The 18,284-nt window shown below is 51.2% G+C and overlaps 1 protein-coding gene across 4 annotated transcripts in view; it reads left to right on the forward strand.

The window, feature by feature from the left end:
- The first annotated feature begins 366 nt into the window (after positions 1-366).
- LOC122377626 (mitogen-activated protein kinase kinase kinase 15-like) overlaps positions 367-18,284 on the forward strand; it is a 68,864-nt gene continuing 50,946 nt past the window's right edge. The window contains exons 1-2 of one of the 4 annotated variants that reach the window (XM_043357888.1): positions 367-500; positions 12,694-12,779. In XM_043357888.1, coding sequence (XP_043213823.1) covers positions 12,699-12,779 — 81 coding nt within the window. In that variant the 5' untranslated portion in view covers positions 367-500; positions 12,694-12,698. Of the gene's footprint in view, positions 501-8,985; positions 9,224-12,693; positions 12,780-12,873; positions 12,936-13,029; positions 13,092-18,284 lie in introns of those variants that run through there. The other 3 variants (XM_043357886.1, XM_043357890.1, XM_043357889.1) reach the window with 3 other exon arrangements.

Genomic DNA, 18,284 nt, shown 5'->3' on the forward strand with positions numbered 1-18,284 from the left:
ACGATTAGCAGACTAGCCCATTTCACCGTTAGATTGCCACCATTTGAATTTTGATTTCACGGTTCAACGCTGCCTCGGTTCGGCTCGACTTGGGCTCGACCATTCACAACATCGGCAAATGACGGTAAGTGGCAGTGGGTACGCTATTTGAAGAGAATGCACTTCTTAGATGTCAGCTGAGGCAGTTATGTTAGTTTTTTAGTCCGTTTCTTATCATTATGTCCAATTAATAGCTCATAAACACCAATTTTTGGGAAGTATGCTGAAATTCGCATATTCCGCTGTAGTTTGCGACTTTCCATTGTTCATCTAGAGATATCTAAAATTTTCTCATTTTCAGCGGTGCCTGGCAACAGCGCTCCGAGCGTCTGGCAATCGCAGATTTTTTTCGTTGCTGGAGGGGTGAGCACGGATTTTCGAGGTGCTGGCCGCGTCTTTGGGTGTTGAGCTGTGAAGTGTGAACTTTCAGCGCATATACATCTTTTCATAGTCTAGAAATGGTAAGTACTTTCCTATTTTTTGGTAAGACTCGAACTGCGCATTAAACAGCGTTGGCGGACGCGGCTGTTCGTGCACATCAACTGCAATGTGATGGATGGGATGTTTCTGAGACCTTGAAATCTATTTGTTTTTGATTTTAAGCTACTGCTTGATATTGTATTACAGAACCATGCTACATCTATCTATTTATACACATGCATGAAACGGTACTCATTTGCCTGTCACTATCTGACTTGGCCCAAATTTAGTAGGCACAGTGAGTTCAGTAGGCGGAACTATGGTCATGAGTACCCAAATATAGGAACGTTCCCATTTTTGGGAACGGAGTTCCCAAATATGGGAACGGGCGTTCCCATTTATGAGAACGGAAGGCAATTTTTCGGCCGTTCTCCCACTAAAACTCAAAAGTGCATCACGTCTCAAAAAAGTGCACGCTGATTTAAGTATATACTAAATCTCCATAAAGTTATCTTTAATCTGACCGTGGAACAAGGAAATTGACCGTGGAATGATATTTTTAATGATTTTTTGAAAATGACAGAATGGTGGAAATATGGGTTATACGACATTTAACATGCAATTTTAAGGAAAATGAAGCATTTTTTAGTTTGAGGTAAAGTATAATAATTTTCGCGTGGTTATGAACTTTCATACTATCGACACCAGATGCTGACAAATGCAAGCGAAGACGCGGACGGTCCCGAGGTAATATTGTTGACTTTTGTGTCGGGGCGGACGACCGCGTGGAACGTGAGTGAATTTACCGAGCTACTGTTGTAAACTCAGTTTAAGCGGTTGAAAATTATCCAGCTGTATTTTATCATCCTGGAAAGACATATTTTATTTGGATGCTAGCTGTTTAGAGCTGTTTTATAAGGAGCGTCATGAGCGTGGTTTTTGTCTTCCGTGTTTCTAAGCGTGATCGTTTTGGGGGAATTTCTCTTATATAGCTCGCTCTGTGTGGCTTATTTATAATTTTTATGCTGATTTCGATAATTCCTCGTGCCCATCCTACCAGGCCTTTTGCCACTTACACTCATCAAGAAAGGAAAAAACTAGATTTTCATTGGGACTAGGTGTTTTGAGGGTGTGACATATTCAGCGTTCCCATTTTTGGATACTTCCTTGTACTCGTCAACTATCGGTGATAAACAGACAGGTGCCTGACATGTCTCCACCCTCAGCGCGGACGGTGGATATAGGTATGGAAGACCTTGTTGAACATCGCTGAGCGTTGTGAATTACGTAATCCTGCAGAGGGGGGCGTGCCCGCTGCGAGATCGACGGGAATAAAAGCGCAGAAGACCGGGCGAAACATGCGACGGTCTTGCCGGAAAGGTCATCTGATGATTGTTGCGTTAACAATAATTTGCGGCGTTGGACGTGATGCTTGTTAATGAAAAGAGCCCCTGAAAGGCGTCGGTGAAATCGTTCCCAATTTTGGGTACGCCGTTCCCATAATAAGGAACGCTTGCAGCGCCAGTGTACGAGAGCGTTCCCAAATTTGGGCTCGCGGCCCGGATGATGGACTGCTTTAGAAATAGGGGAATGATTTGAAACTACGATGGGCCTTACAATATCAAACTCTTTCCCAACAATATTGAGACAAATATCAGGCGGTTCACAATCGTTTTATATTTTTTGGACGTCATTTAACGGTTCTTTTTCTTGTTTTAAATAATGCCTACATGGCGTTCCCATATTTGGGTTTATCGTTCCCAAACATGGGAACGAAAATGCGTTCCCGAAAATGGGTACGCTTGACCATAGTTCCGCCTACTGAGTTCTGGTTCTGCCTTGAGATCGTGGTGTGGCACGCTGATAAACGGTGCTTATTCCTGTTTGTTTGTACTTTCATGTATAATGATTGAACTGCAGCGTTCAGCATTAAAGGTTGTTACTTTTAACTATGCTATGATGGGGTTTAATAATGTGTTACGAACATGTTCAATCGTTCAGGATATTGATGTCTGCTCATCAATTTGATTTGCAACCACCTCAACTCGTTGTTACTTTTTGTAATGAGATGGATCATGTTCTGTAATAAGCTCTTGCATTTTATATTTGTCACCATGACCAACATCAATGGGCAACACTGTCAAAATCATCACCCCAACATCACCCACCTCATTTGGCTATAGGCTAGGTGCTGAAATCTAAATTTTGATATACTTTTATGAATTTCATAAACTTTTCCTTATGCAGTCTGGGATGAAGCACCATCTTAATCATATGCTTTTCCTGCAGAGCTTCCCAGATTTATTTATAAATTGCTATTGAACTAATAGCCAATGAAATTTGATAAGCTCAGGGCTGAACTTATTGTCATACATCAAGCATCTCTTTCTAAGTAATATTTTGAGGCCACTCTTTCAATGCCATATCAAAATAACAAGCTTTCAGTTACACTGGTGCCTCCACTGTTATTTATATTCAAGGTTACTGATCAAATCAAATTCAAGATTGTTGCCCAGACTAGCTGGTTAGAGCATACAACTTCATGCAGGGCATATTTTAAGGATTTTTTACTGTGTCCCAAATATTGGTGCCAATCGGAATTTCTTTTCTTGGAATTCCAATTTTTGTCCAATTCCAATTTGGAATTTGGACGGAATTCTTAACATTTTTTGGAAATTAATCGGAACACAAGGCCTTTAAAATGTAAATTTTTAAAACGGAGGCCTTTAAAACGCTTTTAAACACTTTTAAAATTTACGCAAAAAATGCAAAAATCGTTAAAAATTGGAACAGCCCCCACTTTGGACAAAATTGGAAATTTACTTGGCAATTTCTTGGAATTGGATCGGAATTGGAATTGAAATTTCATGAAATTGGCACCACTAGTCCCAAAGGTGTCATAGGGCACATGCGTCTATCGGAAAAGGCACATTGCAAGCGAAATAGTAGGTATATAATGCAAGTGAGATAATGTACAGACAGATACATGTCATTGTGTACTGTGCTGGTGGAGGGGCAGCAAGCGGGATATTGGGAGCGGGCTGTTGTAATTGCTTTTGGCCAGTATCGAAATTCGCAATAGTGGGACGCAGTGGTCCAAATTTCGCGAGGACTACGTCCCAAAGGCAGGGGGCTGCGTCCCAAAATGGGACGCAGTCAGTGTGTTAAAATATGCCCTGACTTCATGTCTCTATTTATACCTAGCTTATAGATAGCCTTCTTATGACTTATGAGGCAATGCGCTCAGAGGTTTTTTGGCATCACTTGGTAATATTCTAGATAGTACCTTACATACCTAACTACTAACTGCTTACTGCAGTGCATGATCACACAGATCAACTAGGGTGGCAGTGCTTTGTGGGTAGAAATGTATTAGTCTTGGTTTCGGTTGTTGGCTATGTAATGTGTCCCTTTGCCCTGTGGCAATCATTGATAAACATCATCAAAACAGGATTGAAATGGTATATAGGTGCACTGGGACCAGTATAAGTACAAAAGGAGTTTATGTGGAGCCAAAATCTTTTTACTGAAGATAAATACAGGTAACCTCTGGTCTTCTACAGGGGCCAGTTTTGTCATGACATTGGATAGTCCTTTGGCTGCATACCACTGCACTGTAGGACTAAAAACATACCCCCTCAACTGTGGCCTGTATCAAACCATTGGACAGGGCTTAGTGTAGTGTAATGTCTACTGGACCAGTATCATCACACCAAACAGAACCCTGCTGGTGTGTTAATCTATTAAAAATTGAAATAGTATGAGTTGCTGATCTGTTCAGTCCCTGAACCAAAACATTCTCTGACCACTGACCAGTGCTTCTCAAACTCTGGTCTGTTGTGCAAGGGGCTGTATTCTGTCTGAGCCCTGCTGCTGCCCAGATGTGTGTACCTATTAGCATTCTGTGGTGAGCTGCACAGCCACCTTGTAAGTTAATTGTCGATTTGTAATAGAGTAAGTTTGTCAAGTCACCCACGCTTCATCGAGTCTTCAGCCGAGGGCGATTGAATAGAGGGACAGGAGCTCAACTGCGTTGAGCCCCGCATGAGGTTACGGGAGGATTCACCATTGACTTGACCATCGGTCAGAACTCAAGCATGCCAATTAAGGTCGCTAAGTCGCCAAGCTCCAGATTCCCGGGCTGTAGGACGGTTGAGTCGCAACTGGCTCAAAATGAAATAGTGATGAGAATAGGGACTGGGGAAGCAGGAAAGCGACGGGTCACGGGCTAAAAATTTCCGCTTTAGAAAAAGATGAATCTATGGTTTTCTACCAATAAAACGTGAATGCGAAAGCGTGAAACCAAATTCTCATATGACTTTATTAGGTAACAAACGTCAGAGTTACTGGGTGTTGTACCACCTCCCCCTCCCCCCCATTTGTGTGTCCTCAAGGGATGCATAATGGTAAATGCCAGCTAGGTTTAGGTAATATCGCTTCGCGATAGTCATGCGTGTAAGGGAGGAAAATGAGTTCTTTATTAGGCATCCATGCTCTCATTTTAGTCCTCACACGTCTTTTATTAGATTATTTTACTCCACCCTGCGCCCTTCTTCCTTTCTTCTTGATCAGATGATGACGTTGGTTCCTAGACTTTCCTAGTCATGCCTTTGAAAACATTTCAATTTCCTTCTCGGTGGTATGTGGTGCTGCGAGTTGATTTTCGTTAACTCCGCCCTCTCGGCGCGAAATTTAAACCTTCGCTGGACCTATCAGTCTTACACATATGTCCCGGCCGAAGGGGCGGGGGCGGATCTGACCCCCTTGCCGTCCCACCCCTAATTCAGCTTGAGCCTCGCGGAAAAAATGAGCGTGTGCGCCGTTACGAGACGCAGCGACTTTTACCCGATTATAAGGTCTCATGTCAACCGGTGACCTCTAATGTCAGCTGAAGTGCCATAAGATAGGCGTGTTGTTTTTGCTCAATACCTTCGCCAAAAAATTGTTTTAGAGCCGCACTTTGGGCATCATCGTGTTCGTCATGAGTCGAATCATAGACCTGTACATACCGAGAATGTAGGTATGTAGATTGAAGAGGTCTATGGTCGAATGATATACTTTTTGTCTGGGTGAAGTCATTTTGAGGTGTTTACCCCGGGTCAAAGTGAGTTCAGAGCCACACATGTCATGATGCTAGTCGGAGGAGGCCCTATCGCATATCATTCGGCTCGGCAGGTCTTCCTGATTCCTGGGCTCATTGGTGACTTTCCCGACTCGCTAGCTCAATTTGATCGGAAGTTGTCGACTAAAAACTCCGATGACCCTGGTGACTCACGCAAAGGTCAACTATGCAGAAGTTAAGCATTGCAACTTGCAAGGAGTCAGTGAAGTACGATTACATGCGCTTGAAGATCATTTCCGGCGCCAAAAGAACAATAAGCATGTTTCCCCATTGCTTAAACCTAATGGTGAGGTCGCGTGAGCGAAATGACATTGGGTGACCTTTAGGAAAAATCCGAGATGTGCAAGTGTGAGGCCTCGGGAGGTCACGGTTCGTCGGAAGGTCATCTCAGGCTCAAAAGAAACGGTATATACCATTCGAAAGCTAACGGTGAGCTGAATCCAAATATGTATTTTTATCAAAATCCATCGATGGCCTTTTTTGAAAATTGCGTTTTTGTAAAAACTTACTAATCTTTTATTCAACGGGCTGTCCCGGACATTCTTGAAAACATAAACATGTATTTTTGAGTTCCAGTGAAAGCTGAACGCCAAAAGAACAATATTTACCGAAGCAATATTTCCAAACATTAATATGCGTCTCCCACAGCCGAAAATAAGGCGCAATCACACAGCTCAGTGTCACGATGGACCAAAGTCAGCCACACAGAAGCGTGAAATGACCCTTATCGACTCGCAGACCCAGCGCTCTCGGCCCGCCTGACCGGTCACGGAAAGAACGTTCGGCTCTCGTTCTACTAAACAAATGTCATATTTGCCACTTTAACTGTTCACATCGCTATTAAAGTTATTCAGGATACCTGTGAAGAAAATTCATTGTTCTGCTTGGTTTGCAACATGCTTTAATTTACATTTTTCTTATACGTGTTTTGTTCCATCCAGCTGCGATCAGTGCCCGCGCAGGGAAAGTGAGCGGGGTTTCGCTGTCAGAGGCTGTACTGGTGACAGCTGCTCGGCCGTGCGACCGGTCAAAGGTTACCTGCCCCGCCGGGCGCTACCCCCACTCCACCCGAGCTGAGGCCGGTGCAACCTCTGACATTTCAGCGCGGCCAATTTTCCTTATATGGGCATGATACCAAACTCATTTGAGCAGAGCAGACATGAACAAATGCAAATTAATGCATGATGTGAAGATGACAGAACAATGAATTTCCTTCACAGGTATCCTGAATAATTTTAATAGCGATGTGGACAGTTAAACTGACAAATATGACATTTGTTTAGTAGAACGAGAGCTGAACGTTCTTTCCGTGGCCGGTCAGGCGGGCCGAGAGCGACGGGTCTGTGAGTCGATAAGGGTCATTTCGCGCTTCTTTGTGGCTGCCTTTGGTCCATCGTGACACTGAACTGTGTGATTGCGCCTTATTGTCGGCTGTGGGAGACGCATATTAATGTTTGGAAATATTGTTTAGCTAAATATTGTTCTTTTGGCATTCAGCTTTCACTGGAACCCAAAAATACATGTTTATGTTTTCAAGAATGTCCGGGACAGCCCGTTGAATAGAAGATTATTAAGTTTTTACAAAATCGCAATTTTCAAAAAAGGCCATCGATCGATTTTGATAAAAATTACATTTTTGGATTCAGCTCACCGTCAGCTTTCGAATAGTATATATCGTTTCTTTTGAGCCTGAGATGACCTTCCGACGAACCGTGAGGTCTAAGTCCTAGTTATATCTCCCTACAAAAGCTCCTATGGCACTGAAGGCGTTGCGAAGGTGCAAATTTCAGGACCTTGTGGAGATTTTCTTGTGACGTCAAAGGTCAGTGACCTGACTTAACCTAAAAATGCGTTTGATGTCATAAGATCTGTCTTGAATCAAATGAATCAATTGAATCAAATCAGACAATGATCAAACGAAACATTCAGCTTTATCATTAGCGTGTTCGCCACGCAAGAAACCGCAGGGGTGGCACCCGCCTCCTCCCCTTGGCCGAGGAAGATGAGCCCTCTCTCGTATTGACCTTTTTACAGCGTCTAACGTATAGGGGGATCCGTAGAACCCCCAGCCGTGCGGCTCATGATTGAGCTCGAGCTCAGCGGAAGAACCGAGCGTGGACGATTTAAGTGTTGCCCGTGACCACTGGAAGACAATGATAGCCAATTTTAAGGTCCTAGTTCATTGGCTGACCAGGCCCAATCTTATAAAATGCCGTACTATTCTTGGTCCACGACCCAGGTGTCGGGGAAATCGGACCCTGCCAGAACGCCTCGAAGTGAGGTGTATAAGTTTATTTTTCTTGCTCCTGAGTTCGAATATTATATTTGTTTCAATGATTATATATTCGTCATTTGAGGTACCTAGGTCGGGTGCCAACCTAAGACCTTACAACCGATCTAAGAGGGATTTCCTCCGTGAGGTCGTTTCACAGTCTCAGAGGGCCTACATTGGCCTCAGAGGACCCCAAGCTGGACTGAGAGGACCTCGCATCTCGACGGTCTAAGAGAGAGTTTAAGGGTTTTTGGTATTCAGTGTGCGCAGAGGGTCTGAATCCAACGACCCCACAGGTCACAGGAATTTCGGCCCTGATGCATTCAACCCGCCCCTCTGTATCTGATTTTGCAATATCGGAGACGGCTTAGAGTTGTGCAACCCTAAAAAATTTGAGCGTATTTTTCCCCGACAAAACAAGCTTAGAGCATGCCTAACGAATTAATATCGACTCAGATTCCTTGAGTCTGTCGGCTAGATTCCAGCGACTCCGAGAACAACTTTTTTACTATGACTCCTCTGGTCAAAACTGTCATCTCCGACAGGCTCCGCTTTCTACTCTGGCTCTGCACTCCGCACGCTCGGTTTTATGTATTGTGTTTTATGTAGGTATTGGGTTTTATTTGTGTTTTTTCATGCTCGCTCATAACCTTCAAACTTCTTATGCTTAACTCATTTACTCGTATGTGCTCCTCATACTGTGGCTAGATCACGTTCCTCCAGAAGGACTCTGGGCGCTAATCACGCCCGTCTGGTCGGACAGAGCACAGTTCGCCGGAACTGTCCGCCGGGCGGGGCGCGGGGCGCGTCTTTGCCGCCGCCGGTGCCGACACTCGTCTGTTTACTCTGGGCTTCATTAGCCGGCCGCGGGGTGCTGTTTCCAGTCCTCGGACACCGGCCGGCCGGCCGCGGCTGCTCTCGCTCTGATTTATGCCCACCGGTGCAGTCGGGCAGCCTCGGCCCGCGACTGCACCGTGCTGTCGTGGCGGACGGCCACCGGCGTTGGAAGAATGCTTCCCCATCCCCGGTCCTGGGGGCGGAGCGCCGCGGGGTGCACCGGCGCGGCGGTGTGGGCGCGTGCCTGCAGTCGAGGAACACTCGGCCGTGTGCGGCCTGTTTATACGCCAGTGCCCGCCGGCGGTCAGTGTGGTCCACCAGCGCTCGCCCGCCGCTGGGCCAGCCCGACCGGCGCGCGCGCCCCTCGTGCTACCGTGCCGGCGCTCACGGCGTCCGTGGCAGTGTGGGTGCCGCGCTGTGGACTGGACACGCGAGCGGCCGTCCCCCGCGCGCGACGCGCCGGGCGCCCGGTGTTGAACATAGGATGGATACCGATCTATTGGAGCGCTCTGTCGCCGCGTGGGCGTCCAGAGGTGAGCGGCCAGTGCACGGTAGGCGGCCTGAAGTGGGGGCGGCCAGAGGTCGGGGTCGCCGGGTACGTGGTTGTCAGTTCAGCCGAAAACTGGACAGGCAGCGATGGGAGGGGGGGGGGGGGGGTGTAAAATGTTTGAGGTGTTGCGTGAGTGGTTTGGGTTCAATGGCGACGGAAGGTTTTTGGAGTCCTAGGGGTTGCGGACCATGGATATAGGATAATTTGCCTTTTTCAGTGGTGATTCTTTTCATTTTTGAAGAAAATGAGAGATGATGGTTTTGCTTATCTTTGTAGGTACTGGAAGAGACAACATGCTTAATATTCTGTCAAAAGGAGAGAATTCTTATCGGCTAGGGTGAAGTGTTTATGCGGTGTTCATTCCAGAAATACTTTCAGTTTTGAATGCCATCCATACAAATCTGGCCGTCGTTGAATGTGTTCTCCTGAGACTGACTGACTGGCGGGCGGACACTGACGAGCTCTGAACACTACTCTGCCAGTTGCCACGGTGGCCTGCTTTGCATAATGCTTAGCATTACACGGTCGGCGGTGTATCAGCTGCGCGCGCTGCAGCAGTTGGGGCGGCTGGCGGCGGGCCGGCATCTCGCCGAGGACCGTTAGCCGGGTCCTGGCGGTGGGTGGATGCGGCCGCCGGCGGGCCCGGGGCGCGCGCCCTGCCATGGCCCGCCGGCCGGCCGGCCATGTCGCGCCGCTGCCGGACGGTCGCGGTGAGTCATCGCCGGCCGGCCGCTGGCAGCCGCTCAATTTGTTAATGTGTTTCATCAGGTCGGTCGGATGTGGCGACATGCGGCCAGTTTTTCATTCGACCCTGCCGGTGCCGCCCTCCCAAACAGGATGGCTGTAAAGTGGTCGCCGGACAGAACTAAGTCGCGGCGTACAGTCGCATTGGTGAGCGCCGCGGCTGGTGCAGCGCTGTGTTGTGGCTGCGGCGCGTCGCTAATCTGCCCGGTGATTGACAGTGTATGACGCGACCGCCGTGTCCATACTACCGGGTGTAAGGTGGCGGCGGCGGCCCCGACCGCTGCCGCCGCGCTGGTGGCCCTGCTGACCACCGGTGCCACCAGGGCGTGATGCACGTGACGGTCTGACCAGCCGTGTTTATGTCGTGTTAATGGCGTGTCAGGTTTCCATCAATGGCTGGGTGCGCTATGGGTTGGCGGCCGTGGCCCGGCGCCACCGGGCTCCGGCCGCAGCCGTGCACCGCCGCCCTCCGGTCGCGGCGAGCTCGTGCCGGTGAAGCGTGTCCGATGAGCGGCCGAATCTGTAATGAGTGTGAGCTGTAGCAGCCGCCCTCCATTGCTCCAGGGTGGGCGGTGGGTCTTGTCGTGCTGCCGACAGACTGCGGTGTGTGTTTACGTCGCCCAACAGTCCCGGATGTGTTGGACGCGGGCTGCCTGTTGTCAGGTGTTGCTGTCCTGCACCGGCCGTCACGCCATGGCCCGACATCGGCCGGCCGGCGGGCCCCTGTGCCGGCCGCCGCCGTCGCCCCCGCCGCGGCCGCCGCCGGTGCACAAGGTCTCCTGGGTCGGGCGGCGGTGGCCGCGGGCGGCCGGGCCGGCCGTATCAGGCCGATATGTGAGCTGTATACCGCCGTGCCACCGTCTGGCGACTGTCTCCGGGCCGGTACATACCAGCAGTCGCGTCCCACAGAGACCCTGGGAGCGGACCCTGTTTGGTCTACCTCGGGCACAGACAGACGGGGCTGGGACCACGAGCTCGGCGTGGGACGCGCTCATCTGCGCACTCGAGCTCTCGGTGACTGACGGACGGGTGTGAATCGGTGGCCTTTCACCGGCTGAGCGAGTGTCGGCCGCAGAACAGAGCAGTAGTTGTGTGCCGTGCGCGGCTATCAGTCTCTGGTATGTCGTACCGAGCGGGATCAGAGCGGGCAGTGTTCGGTAACCGCACTGGGCTCGGAACGGAACCTTTTTCGGCCGTGATAGCTCGGTGTTGCTGACGCTCCGGCGCCTGATCGGATTAGGCCGAATCGCACTGGCTGTGGTTGTGTGGTGCCTGTTGTTTCGGCAGTGACTGGATTATTTTAGTTTCAGTGTCGATGTGAACGTGTTTTCACTCGGTGCTGAGTCATGACAAGTCGATCGGCGATGTTGTCTGTTGTTTGCATTGAATAACCGGGTATTGTGTGTCGTTTTATAGCTGAAATTAGGTGTCGGTAGGAGCTGGGGGTGTCCCACGGGACGGCCCGGATCCCGCGGATCCGGCAGCTCCGTACCGCCCGCTACGGCTGGTGATGCCTCGATTTACCAGCCTCTGGGACTCTGCTGTCAGTACCCGCGTGTTCCCGTCCCGTCCCCCATCAGTTATCAGTGGCCCGCCGTCCCCGTGTAACACCGCCCTCGTCTGCCCACGACTAACCCGCTTCCCTGTCTGCGTCTGACCCCGCCCCCGCCCGTATATCCCCGACTGCCCAGTCTCGTCTAACCTCGCCCCCGTCTACCCCCGACTGCCCAGTCTCCGTCTCTGGCTAGCCTCCCCCGTCTACCCCCGACTGCCCAGTCTCCGGCTCTGGCTAGCCTCCCCCCGTCTACCCCCGACTGCCCAGTCTCCGTCTCTGGCTAGCCTCCCCCGTCTACCCCCGACTGCCCAGTCTCCGGCTCTGGCTAGCCTCCCCCCGCCTACCCCCGACTGCCCACTGTCTCCGTCTCTGCCTAGTCTCCTCCGCCCCGTCCACCCCCGACTGCCCCGTCTCTGGCTAGTCTTCCCCCGCCTACCCCCGACTGCCCACTGTCCCCGTCTCTGTCTAGTCTCCTCTGCCCCGTCTACCCCCGACTGCTCAGTCTCTGTCTCTGGCTAGTCTCCCCCCGCCTACCCCGACTGACCACTGTCTCCGTCTCTGGCTAGTCTCCCCCGCCTACCCCCGACTGCCCAGTCTCCGTCTCTGGCTAGCCTCCTCCGCCCCGTCCACCCCCGACTGCCCCGTCTCTGGCTAGTCTTCCCCCGCCTACCCCCGACTGCTCAGTCTCCGTCTCTGGCTAGCCTCCCCCCGTCTACCCACGACTGCCCAGTCTCCGTCTCTGGTTAGCCTCCTCCGCCCCGTCCACCCCCGACTGCCCCGTCTCTGGCTAGTCTTCCCCCGCCTACCCCCGACTGCTCAGTCTCCGTCTCTGGCTAGCCTCCGCCCCTTCTACCCCCGACTGCCCACTGCCCCCGTCTCTGTCTAGCCTCCTCCGCCCGTCTACCCCCGACTGCCCAGTCTCTGTCTAACCTCCCCCCGTCTACCCCCGACTGCCCAGTCTCCGTCTGTGTCTAACCTCCCCCCGTCTACCCCCGACTGCTCAGTCCCTGTCTCTGTCTAGCCTCCGCCCCTTCTACCCCCGACTGCCCAGTCTCCGTCTCTGGCTACCCCCGACTGCCCACTGTCTCCGTCTCTGTCTAGCCTCCTCCGCCCAGTTTGCCTCCGACTGACCTGGTTCTCCGTCTGCGTTTCAGCGGTAATGACCGACAGTGTGTGCAGCCGGCTCAGTGAGGGTTCTGTCCACTCGGCCTGCACGGCAATCGCTCGGCCGAGGATGGAGGTGAGTCCTGGGTGCTTCTGAACCCTAACTGACCCCTGTGGACCCCGATACATTCCTGACTGACCCCTGATGACCCTGACATACTGACTGTACAGCCGGCTCAGTGAGGGTTCTGTCCACTCGGCCTGCACGGCGATCGCTCGGCCGAGGATGGAGGTGAGTCCTGGGTGCTTCTGAACCCTAACTAACCCCTGTGGACCCTGATCTACTCCTTACTGACCCCTGATGACCCGGACATACGGACTGTACAGCCGGCTCAGTGAGGGTTCTGTCCACTCGGCCTGCACGGCAATCGCTCGGCCGAGGATGGAGGTGAGTCCTGGGTGCTTCTGAACCCTAACTAACCCCTGAGGACCCTGAAACATTCCTGACTGGGCTCCGTGGACCACTAGAAGTTGTGGATCAACCCAACCACTGACCGACTGTGATCCTGACCGACACTGAGGAGTCGAGGACCCTTGACCGGCCCCTAATCTACTCCTGAGCAAATCCCGGCGAACTCCACACCGACGACTGACCGAGCGTGACTCTGAATCCTAACAGATCCTCAGGGATGTCTAAAGGTGTTAATCCGACTTTTGAGGAACCCTTACCCATCTGTGACTGACACTGCTTGACCACTATTCAACCCTTGACCTTGACCCTGACTAACCCTGATTCTCAATGACTAACCTGTCTTCCGAGATATCCCTGACAGATCGGAGTGATCCCCTATCGGCCCGGCCGATGTCCGGGCAGTCTGTTGCTGCCGCGGCGGTCGGGCGACGCGTCGTATGAAGTTTATGGCGGGCCGGATGGGGATCAGGCGATAAAGACGCGGGCTTGTTTGCGGTTGGTGTTCGATTGTGTGACCAGCACCGGCCCTACGGACTCTTTTCCACGCGGCTATTTATGGATGTCTACTTTCCTTGCTATCTGACCTTGACTGAGCTACAGGAAATAGCTTGGATGCAAATGAGAGAAGGAAGGTAAACAAACAGCAAAGTCGGCGGTTTTGTTGGCGACTGACAGGCCCGGCGGTCGACAAGGGGACGCTGCTTTTCGTTTGTTTATTGGTACCCTGCCGTGCCAGCTCGATCACGTGCTCGGCCCGGCTACGTTCACGTGCGCCGCTCAAGGTCACGATAAGCCATTCGCTGGGCTTCACATGTGATCATATCCACCTGTTGAATTGATCGACTCGTGTTTCAAAGCCGTCCCGACAGAGCTCACCGGTCGGGATCGGTCGGATCGGAGCCGTTCCCAGTGGTCCCCACCGGGACCCCGCGCCTAGCAGATGAGCCGACGACGAGCTCCTCACGGTCGACTCTCGCTTTCCTGCATGGTAAATCGGCGCCGTAAAAACGCGGGCGCATTTAGCGGACAGGAAAATGTGAGGCGGCTTTACCTTGGCGTGGCGTGGCGATGCCAGACGGCGGCCGTGACGGGTTGGGTTCGGTACACGCGCGCCACCTATACACGGTGTGGTGTGAGACCAGCGCCATCCATGGCTGGGCGGCTGGTAGCTGGTACTGCGGGTAGGCTGGCTCCGCAGGCTCACAGCAGGGCCTGAGCCAGCTTCACCTTCATATGGTGGTTGAGGTAGAACCATGTAGAACCACCAGGGCTGCCTCGGCTGAGGCGGTTTCAGAGGAGGCTAAACGGACTCGAACTGTCCTCTTCAGTCAGTGCCCTGGCGGCGGCCACTCGGCGGCCGCCGCGTTGCTGTTCGACCTCCTCTCATTCAGAAGGGTAGCGCCACACCAAAGGGACAATTTCTACGGGCGCGGGCGGCGCCCCCTGTCGTGACCGACGGTGGAGGGGTGGATTCTGGTGGGCGGTCGGGTGAGCGGCATTGCCGGAGTGTCCGTCACTGACGATGCTGCTTCCAGCCTCACTCACCTGGAGATGTCTCCTCACTCTTGTGGTCTGGCACGCAGAGGGCCTCCGCTTGAAGATCGCGAAACTGGCTTCCTGGCTTTCTAAGTTAATGAGACAAGTTTGGATATAAGCGTGGTATGAGAGTGCGAATGCCCGAATACAACGCCTATGATACCCGGGTTCCAGCCCCCAGTGGTGATGCTTTGCTCTAGAGAGCTCAAAGTCGGTGGCCCCGTGAGAGATGGAGACTTAGCTACCTGAGCACGCGACAGACTCCGCTTTTCGGTAGTAGGTGGCTCCTTCGAACCGAGACGACACCAAGATCTGTGGAGTATTGGGCAGGTCTTTGGCCCCTCCGACCTCTACGTCACATTTCCTGACGTCGTGCCCCGCTACGGCCCGCGTCCGGCACGACGTTTTTGGGAGAGAGGACCCGACGCTGCGGGAGGGCTTCTCTGACCCGTGCCGGGTCATCGAGTTCCTGCGGCGCCTGGGCCGACTGCAGAGCGCCCGCGGCGCTAGACACTCTGGCGGGGTGCTGGTTTCCCAGCCCCACTCATCGTCTACGCCCGTCGGAACCCGTCTGGGGGCCTACTGCCCTCCCTGCGCGGACGCCGCAAGTGTCGCCCCCGAGGGGGGCTGGGGCCCTTCCGGACCCCCCCATGTGGGCCCTACCGGGCCCGACGGCCGGAACGACAACAAAAACAACAACCTCTACGTCATGAACATATTGCTCCCACTCTCAGTCTTATCCGACCAGATGAGGCTGTTCCAATATTGAGGTTGTTGTTATTGAGGTATTGAGTGTTTTAAGACGCTACTACCGACGAATTGGGTCTCCCCTACAAAAAATAGTCAAACTTTCCCTCTCTGATGACTGCATTAAGGTTGTGTAGTGTGCAATGTCTAGGCTACTGGTATGACAGATAAGCTACTCGTTGATCTACCAAATAATTACTGTTACAGTGCGCAGAAGTGGATTACAATGCGTAGCATGTTTTGAGGGTCATTCTGTCAGCTAGACGAGTGCGAATGCTATGCTCATTGCTCAAGCCCTAGCCCAGGGCTATCAAGTAACTGTTTCATGGTGGGCCGCTCGTGTCGAAAAGAAATACTGTGTGTCTGATATTTGACTGAGGGAAACGTTAGATGGCACGGACTTTTAAACAGGACGAGAGTAGGCTGCAACTTCAGTTTGTTACGGAGCGAGCGAAGCGAGCGTAGTCTTTCCTTAGATTAACAGAAATTTCTGAGTATGAGCGGCCGGCCGGCCGGCCGGCCGGCCTGCCGTGCGGACGCTTTTGCGAGGCTTATATCTCAGCAACCACTTGACCGATTTACACGCGGTAATTTTTGTAGGGTAGCTTCATTCCTTCTACCAAGTATTGGACTATTCCCGATGCACGTGGGTGACCCCTTATGCACGTGCCACGTGCAAAACGAAGAGGTGTCAGTTATGTAATTGTTGCAATATTTCGGTAACTACTTGGCCGATTGCGCTGAAAGTTGGCATGTAGGTAGGCACCCACTAGGCACTGCATATCCATGTGCCAGAGTTGGGGTGCTACTGCACGTGCGCACGTGCAGGGGTCGTTTCCAGATCTCGAGAACGGCTGGACCGATGGCGCTCAAATTTGGTACACGGTTAGGGGCCAGTTAGTAGGGTGCCGTGCACAAGTCAGTTGGGACCCATTTTGCACGTGCGCACGTGCAGGGTGCCGCTTCCAGATCTCGAGAACGGCTGGGCCGATTGTGTTCAAATTTGGCACATCGCTAGAGACCGGTTAGTAAGGTGCCGTGCACAATTCAGTTGGAGGTACCCCCTCGAAATTTCGCACGTGCAAGGCCCACCCTCTCGCTCGCTCCGTTAGTCGCCCCAAAAGGCGTTATACTGGTTTCCTATTATGCTGTGGTTTTACTGGGTTTTCGTGTTGTTATTGTCATTGCCTGCACTCAACTGTAGTAGCTCAGCTGTTGAAGGCAGTTACTGCCGAAGCAGCTGATAGTGGGTGTTGAACCTCATGAAATTTTAGGCCATCTTTTGAGTCGTGGAGCATTTACAGTGTTGTGTGTGATATGTTCTGATGTCATTATTGGTCATTATATTTCCATTTTGTGTTTCTTTTGCATTGACCTTTGGGCGCCCCAGCTTTACAGGGTGGGGCAGCATAATCGGGAATAAATATCAAACGGGATTATTTGGTCATTAATTTAAAAATATAGCTCCAAGCACTATTTTAACAACATCCCATCAATCGGTCACCTTTTACCTATCCCTCATCCTATTTGACCGCCCTTCGCGTCGATGACCTTCTCAAGGCGGGTCCAAAAGCACGCGCATGCACGTGCAACCTCCTGCTTGTCCATGATCGCCCATCAGCTTCGTACCTTGCACTGAAGACCGTTTTTACTGATGATAAGTTGTTCATTAAACTTCTACCAAAAAACGCTCCATATAAAGAATTTGGTCGGATTTAAATCGGCGGAGTTGAAGGACCAGAAGTTTTTGGTTCATCTCAGGTGGAGGTGCCCTACACAATAACATGTCGTCCTCACTGCAGTACCAGCACGGACAGAGTCCTCGTAAGACGTGATCTGGACCGTCAGTGATCCTCTCTTCCGACGACTCCACGTGTGTCTGCCAGAGTGTGGATGTATTTACCAGAGGTGCTCGTTTTATCCGGGCTCGATGAAGTAGGGTGCACCACGTGCACCTCCCTTGAAGACCACCCATAGGTCCATCACCTCAACAGGATGTTTACTTTGCATGACCGCTGCAATATTCTCGATACAATCCCCCATATGGCATGCCATTCTTTTTTATCGTATTCCAGTCGGTGATAAGATTTTTGGTCGCTGAAGTTTTGAACATTGTTTCTTTTTAATATGCTCAAGAGCTTCTTCCTTATATTCAAGTGAGTCATCTTGTATGTCCTCTGCTAAGAGTTATTTTACGACGATTACGTTAACTTTTTGTCCTAAGTATCCCCACACAATCCTTATCGTCCGTGATAACACGTTGACCTGTCCAGCAACCTTTACGTGGAATGGCATTGTTTTAAACAAAATGTTCTTGTTTTACTCGTTTAACATTAGTGTCTATGGGCGCGCGCAAAGCACTTGGAGCACCGTCGAACTATTTTGCTGCTCTTTTCCAGGAAGTTGCATGCTCATGGATGTAGTCCTGTCAGATGATGCACAACTTTTGGGCGTTTCATTGCCATGATATAATTTATCAAAATAATGCCATGCCTACTCATGACCAGAGCCCAAAAAGCATTCCCGATTATGCTGCCCCACCCTGTACTGTAATATGTTTTTGGAAACGATAGTAGGTATTTCCATTGTGAACTGGGAATCAATTATTCGGTTACATAATGCACTTGCAACGAGGACCATGTGAGTTTTGCTCTAGCATTAGGTATGTGACGGTCAAATTGAAACCACAATGCAGATTTCCCGAATTCCCAACTCGAAGATTGATGATGAGCCCCCGTGCTTGGTATAGTTTTCAGCTTTATTTTTAGAGTGAACTCTGATGTCAATCTATGATGTTTGTGTTTGATTTTGTGGTTCACATTTGCCCTGTGATTTATTGTTCCAAAATTAACCAACTGTCAATAACAATATGGCATGCCAAGGGCA

The sequence above is a fragment of the Amphibalanus amphitrite genome, unplaced genomic scaffold (assembly GCF_019059575.1).
Source record: "Amphibalanus amphitrite isolate SeventyFive unplaced genomic scaffold, NRLGWU_Aamphi_draft 000048F_arrow, whole genome shotgun sequence".
In the NCBI taxonomy this organism is placed as follows: domain Eukaryota; kingdom Metazoa; phylum Arthropoda; class Thecostraca; order Balanomorpha; family Balanidae; genus Amphibalanus; species Amphibalanus amphitrite.